We start from the raw sequence: 6930 nt of genomic DNA on the forward strand, positions 1-6930 counted from the left end.
ACATGAAATGTTCTTATCTCTCAGCAATAAATATCCAAAACACTCAATTATGCTTAGATTAAAGCATCACATAACAATGGTAACGAATTGCCTTATTGTTTTGATTTTGCACTATTTAACAAGCTCTGTATATCATTACGTAGCAAAGGTAACAACCTTGGGTATTGGTCCTGTCTGTTTGTAGCTGGTTGGATGCAGTCTGGTAAAGGAAGCTCACAGCCTGGATTCAGGAAGTGGGGGCTGGAGAAGATAGGATCTGCTAGGGTAGCAAGGTTAGGGTTCTGTGTGGTAGAGTCCTTCAGGTCTGAAGGAGGGAGATTAGCCTCAGGTAGGAGACAGCAGCAGCAGACTGCTGCCTGCAGACCTTAAGTCCTCTCACATGGAGTTCTCAGATCCTTCTGGAACTTTAACCACAGGGAGTACAAGTAGAACTTTCCTTCTGGGTGAAGTTTCATGCATCCACCAATTAGGAGCTTTGGGCAGATCAAGATTGATATAACAGTTCTAATTGTTAACCCAGGCAGATAACATTCAGCTGCATTACCAGTTATAGATAGTAGATGGTGTACAGAGGTGGACATATGAAATGTGGCCATTAGAACATCCAGCCAAAACCTGGGTCTGAGAAAATAGAGGGTTAGATCAGATGTTCATGACTGATTCTCACTTCTGGGAAGATCATGGTATAACAACCATGTCACATTTATATGAGAATAACACGCTTATGTCCTTTCATCAACTACAAGATGACTACAATGTACTACATGCTAGATGCTATAGATATCTGCAGCTAAGGCATGACCTTGAGCCTTAGGTTTTTGATGCCTCCCAGAATATTTATTTTTATCCTCTAATTGGAGCGCTACGTACACAGGGACCCCAAGATCTAATATCACTTCTTTATGCAATTATTGTAGAATCCAAACTACTAACATCCAAATTGAGGGCTGAGGAGAAGCAGAGGGACCTCCTTCCCTCACTTACTGATGAGGATGGGATTGAGGAAGTGGAATCTCATTGGCATGTTTCTCCTGCTGCTAGGAATAAATTCACTCAATTATACAGTCAATCCAGTGTTACCTTAAATTAATCAGACTATTTAGAAACCTCACCTCCCACCAGTGTCACCGCTGTCAGATCCCGGAGGTTATTATCACTTATTTTATCTTGTCCTGGCAATTTAGAGCAGCTTTCTGGAAACAGATGCTGGACCTCCTTATAAGTACCATTGCGACACAAATACTATTCACAGCCCAGGTTTGTCTTTTCGGGCCTCTAGATGAGAAAGAATGGCAGCATTACCTCTGCATATTCCTTAGGAAGGTTACATCCATGGCCATATCTCAGCTTTCTGTCAGTCTATGGAAAGCTTCACAATTTTCTTCCAAAGGACTGGAATCTGTCCATGGTCATGTGATGTGACACAGGTTCATGACTCGTTGGTATCACACATCTCTGAATACTCTCTGTGATTATAACGGCTTGTGCACCTGTGTAACATCACATGACCATGGACAGATTTCTATCCATTGAAAGTAAACTGTTAAACTTCCAACAGACTGACAGCAAGCAGACAGCTAGAAATCTGTAAGGAATTGATGCAGAAAGTATATTGGAAAACTTTGTAACTCTTCAATATCACTTATTTGCTATTAGGTTTTAAAGATTTTATACAAGAATGTGCAGTGCATACATGAAACATAGTGGTCATAGTTGTCAGATAAAAGATGAGAAAATGGTTACAAGAACATAGAGAGATAGAAAATAATAATGGTGAATAGTTGAAAGTTACGTGTGCTGTGAGACTCTAGGTGATAATGGAGTCTCAAAATGACTGACAATGAGCATTTGCATAGACTGATAATTTATGCTACATGAATTCTACTCCTGCTGTCCAGCTTGTGACATCACCAAGAGAGGGATGTTTCCTATGCTAATGTGAACTGTACCACCCATAAGTGGACCACAATTTGTTATTATAACACATAACTCTTCACAGAGGATTGTTACAATGATGCAATCAAAGATCTGGAAGTTTTAATTATTTTTAAAGCAGGAATAATGGCCTTCAATATTTTTATTTTATCATAATAACAGGATAGAGTAATTGTAACTTTATTGTTCCCACATATGTACATAGGGGTGGACTTAAACTTTCTGCTTCCTCAGACGAATAATAGAACTGCGTCCTCCCCACCCCATCCAGTGGTAATATATATAGGTTGTATAATAAATATATATATATATATATATATATATAGGTTATTTTTTACTATGTGGGGTTCGGGCTGGATTAAGACTGACATGGGTTGTGGACTATATGAATATTACCGCTTCTTGGAGAATGGAGGATGTGTTCCTACTGCCTGCTTTCAATTTGCTGTTTCATGGCCTTTGGAGGACCAATTAAAGGTTCTGAAATGGCTTTTGGGTACATGTGTGCTGAGAGCAGAAACAGATGTACGAGGATTTCATGGAATTCTAGTATAAAATTTGCTGCGTGGTTTGGATGCCCATGGGCCTCCTAAAAGGCTTGGGCTCCAGGATACCGCCCCAAATCGCCTTTGTTATAATCCACTACTCTCTGGATTCTCGATGCAGTACCTCACACCCGTGCTGACATCTGGTGTGAAGACATGCTTTTTTTTAAAAGTCAAGGTCTGCTTTATAGCAGGTAACTGAACCACTGATGCTGCCCCCCCAATCTTGCTGCATGTGGTGCTGCCTGAGGCAAGAGGCTCAATTTGTCTCATGGCTGGTGCGCCCCTGTTTGTAGACATAACTTACTCAGGTCAGTATATACCATGTACATAATTAATTATATATTTTCTTTTTTGAAGTTACATCGCTACCTCAAGTTGATGAGGCATTCACAAGACTCCATGGATTCTGCTCCTTATTTCGATGAAAACGGAGAGTCTGTTCACGCATATCAGATAATAAACTGGTTCTATGAGGAAAATATAATTGTACGTTATCCTATTGGAAACTTTACACCATGGGCTGTAGATGGAGAACAACTTCATGTGGATCATCAAGGGATAATATGGAGGAACTCACGAGATGTAAGAAGGAGGAGATACATCTGCTTATATAATGAGCGGTGAAATATTGAAACATTTATAAAACTGATAATATGAATAAGAATAATAAAATTATTTATAACTGAAAGTACTCAAAGTACAACAATTTGTGCATTTTCTTGATAGTCATAAGACCCCACACCTGTTAGTTTTTGGTGTTTCCAACAAGGGGAATTGAGCCGGACAAAAATCTGGACTTTTAATAAAGTCCGGGGTTGGATGCAGGGCACCGAAACTAGTAAATTCCTGCACGAACCTGAACTTTGCAGTTCGGGTCTGCGCATCCCTAGTTGTGAACAGTTAAAGCTCTTCCTGGGCCACATCACCAAACTAAGTGATATGGGGAAAAGGGTCCAGGCGTGAAAGGGGGTGAAGAACAAAGTGGTTACTGTAGCTGAGATCTAAAGATTTCTGTGCAGAAAGGAGAAAATTCTAGAACATTAACCTTCATATCGACACTTAACCGATCTTGGCTTTATGGTAGAGTGGATTGAATGAAGCTTCTCATATGGAACATGTATACATGAAATTGCACCTTGAGTTTGCAAAAAAAAATACATTAAAAACATTACTCACAGACTGTGGGAAACAAGATTGTTTGGTCTGATGAAACGTCAGAAATATCTAACTTTTTGACCATAAATATAAGCATCATGTCTGAAAGAAACCAGGCACTGCTCATAAATTTTGACTTAGGGTCCTGAGGGCAGATAAAACCCTTGGCTTTTGCTTTATATCATATGGATGTTTTTGATGTGGACTAAATAAAACATTGGATTTTAACCCCTTAAGGGCGCAGCCATTTTGTAGCTTAAGACTCTGCACCAGTTTTTGAATTCTGACTTGCGTCGCTTTATATTGTTATAACTTTTGAACACTGTTACTTATCAAAGCGATTCTGAGATTGTTTTTTTTTTCACATGCTGTGCTTCATTTTAGTGGTAAATTTTGGCCAATAAGTTTTGCTTTTATTTACAAAAAAAATGAAAAAATGATGAATTTTAGAAAAATTTGCCATTCTCGAAAATTCGAAATCATTGCTTTTTCAGGCAGATAGATTTACCACCTAAATAAGTTGCTGAATAACATTTCCCACTTTACTTTAAATTTTCAGAACTTGTGAAATGTCTGGATAATTTATTTTGACGTCACGTGGCTTACAAGTCGAATATCAATTTTCCTTATCTTCAGAATTGACTATTTTGGGGATAAATACTGTTTTTGAATGACATTTTAAATATTTAGCATTAAGAACCCCCTATGTATCAACCGATTTTCAAATCTGCACCCCTCAACCTATCAGAAACAGATAGGGTCTAACTTTTGTTTGTGGGAAAACCCCTTTAATCTTAAAGCTTCATCAACAACAAAGTATTTAATAAAATTCATGTAATGTGTTCAATTTTTTTTCCCTGTGCAATTTATCATTTTTACACAACCTCCTTAAACGTTTTTTTTCTATTTTTTTAGGTCCCGGTGTCTCGCTGTTCAGAAATTTGTTTACCTGGAAGCAGGAAGAAGCCTCGAGAAACAATCCACACCTGCTGCTATGACTGTGTCCCATGTTCAGACGGAGAGTTCTCCAATATAACAGGTACATGATAGATCTATAAAAATTGAGCTATTATTGGCAAATTGATGCATTGAATGCATTTCTATGTAAAAACATTGACATCCTAGATCACCCCTTCCCCCCACCACCACCCTAGGATATTGCAAAGATTGAAATCAGGTTAAACATGAACTGTCAAGTGGATAGGCTTACCCCTAGAGCAGAATATGCCAGAATCAGTCACGGGCACTCCCAGCTCAGACCATCCACTCATGGTTGTCCAGTCACATACTCCATCTTCTCAGATGCAGCACACATGTATAAGCCATGTTATTTGCTCACAGCTAGAAGCCGGTCTCAAAAACACATACACACTGTAATTGAAAGGCCACTGGCAATTTTACTCAGATTTCCTTCTTGGCTGATAAGATGGGCCAAAGAGAGAGGGTGTATGGCAAGTCAGCAGACAAAAATTCAACTTTTTTTTACGAGGAGATGGAAAATGATTAATGTAGGATTCATTCTTCAAACATTGATTCATCAATATTGTTAAAAATAAAAGGTTATATGAAAGGTGATTTTCACACCATGAGGTTGTAGATTACAGTAGTAGCAGTGCTTTGGACTAGGGTTTCTAGGATCAGTAGAACGTAATCCTGATCCTAAAAGTCTCCAAATTGGTGTTTCTTCTGGACTCCCGGTTTCGCTGCTTTCTGCTTCCACCAGAGGATTGTCTGGAATTTTAGTAAGCAAAGATAGGAGTCAAATTTTTAAAAAATAGTCCTTACTTAGTCCATTGTGAAATGCTTCACTGAAAAATTGACTAGCAACTAATAAAATTTTTACATATCTACTTGCAGAGACTAGTAATGGATTTATATGCACTTATTTATAGACAAATAGAGACAAATATTGAGTGTAGCACTGACTCGCCTCCCTCCTGCCCATTAGGTTTGTGCAGAGAGGACTTCCAGTGAGCAGGGGGTGGATGAGACAGAGTACCGGTCTATAAAGCCAGATCACAGTGGGGCGAGGGTAGCCGATCAGGCTCATTAGCACACTCATATGTGTTTATTTTGCCTTTCAGACAGTGATACCTGTATTAACTGTCCAATTGAGGAATGGACGAATGAGAAGAGAGACCAATGTCTTCCCAAAATGATGGAATTCCTCTCTTACCATAATGATACAGTTGTGTCTATATTTTCATTTCTGACAGTTTTTGGTTGTCTTGTCACTTGTTTGATATTTGGGACATTCATTATTTATCGGGACACCCCCATTGTTAAAGCTAATAACCGGAACCTGAGTTACCTCCTCCTGATCTCCATCTTTCTCAGCTTCCTCTCAGTCTTCTGGTTCCTTGGCCGTCCAAGTAATGTAAATTGCAGACTCCGTGAGACCAGTTTTGGAATCCTCTTCTCTGTAGCCATCTCCTCACTCTTTGCGAAGACTCTTTTGGTCTTTATTGCCTTTAAATCCACCAAACCTGGAAGCTCCCGGAGAAAAATGGTGGGTATGAAGCTGTCCTACACCATAGTGATCTTGGGCTCATCTATCCAAGTTGCTATCTGTGTTGTCTGGTTATCAGTCTCTCCCCCCTTCCAGGATCTGGACACTCAGTCTTATGAGGGAAGGATCATCATTTGCTGTAATGAAGGTTCTGTTATTGGCTTCTATTCCGTACTGGGATATTTGGGTCTCTTGGCCTCTGTGAGCTTTGTTCTGGCTTTCATGGTGAGGACATTACCAGACAGTTTTAATGAGGCCAAGTACATCACCTTCAGCATGCTGCTGTTCTGCAGTGTCTGGATCGCCATGATCCCGGCTTATCTGAGCACCAGAGGGAAATACATGGTGGCTGTGGAGATATTCGCTGTCCTGGCCTCCAGTGCTGGACTTTTAGGTTGTGTTTTTATCCCAAAAAGTTATAATGTTTTGTTTAGATCTGAAATAAATAAAAAATCTGCCCTGCTTGGTAGGAATACCAAATAATATAACAATATATGATAATTATAACATGAATATAGTTATATACTTCCTGCATTTCATATCATCTGGTTGGCATTATGGACAAAAAAAAAACCTACAATAGAATAATTATTTGCCAGAGAAATTGTCTCCTTTTATTATATCAGTAAAAACCTTGGAACAAGTTCTCAAAGCAAAGCGTCTTCAACTTAAAGGAACTATTCTATTTCTAAATTCACATCTGGGACTTAAAGGCGTATTCTAGGAATCAGCATAATTCATATACAAATGGGTCCTTAAAATATAAGCTTATATGTAATTAGT

General features: G+C 38.9%; 1 protein-coding gene across 1 annotated transcript; it reads left to right on the top strand.

The window, feature by feature from the left end:
• Positions 1–2882: 2882 nt before the first annotated feature.
• LOC140128110 (vomeronasal type-2 receptor 26-like) lies at positions 2883–6630 on the top strand. Its single transcript, XM_072149557.1, has 3 exons — positions 2883–3065; positions 4554–4677; positions 5723–6630. The coding sequence occupies exons 1-3, from the start codon at positions 2883–2885 to the stop codon at positions 6628–6630; spliced, it is 1215 nt and encodes a 404-aa protein (XP_072005658.1).
• Positions 6631–6930: the final 300 nt, after the last annotated feature.

This window comes from Engystomops pustulosus, chromosome 1 (genome assembly GCF_040894005.1).
Source record: "Engystomops pustulosus chromosome 1, aEngPut4.maternal, whole genome shotgun sequence".
In the NCBI taxonomy this organism is placed as follows: domain Eukaryota; kingdom Metazoa; phylum Chordata; class Amphibia; order Anura; family Leptodactylidae; genus Engystomops; species Engystomops pustulosus.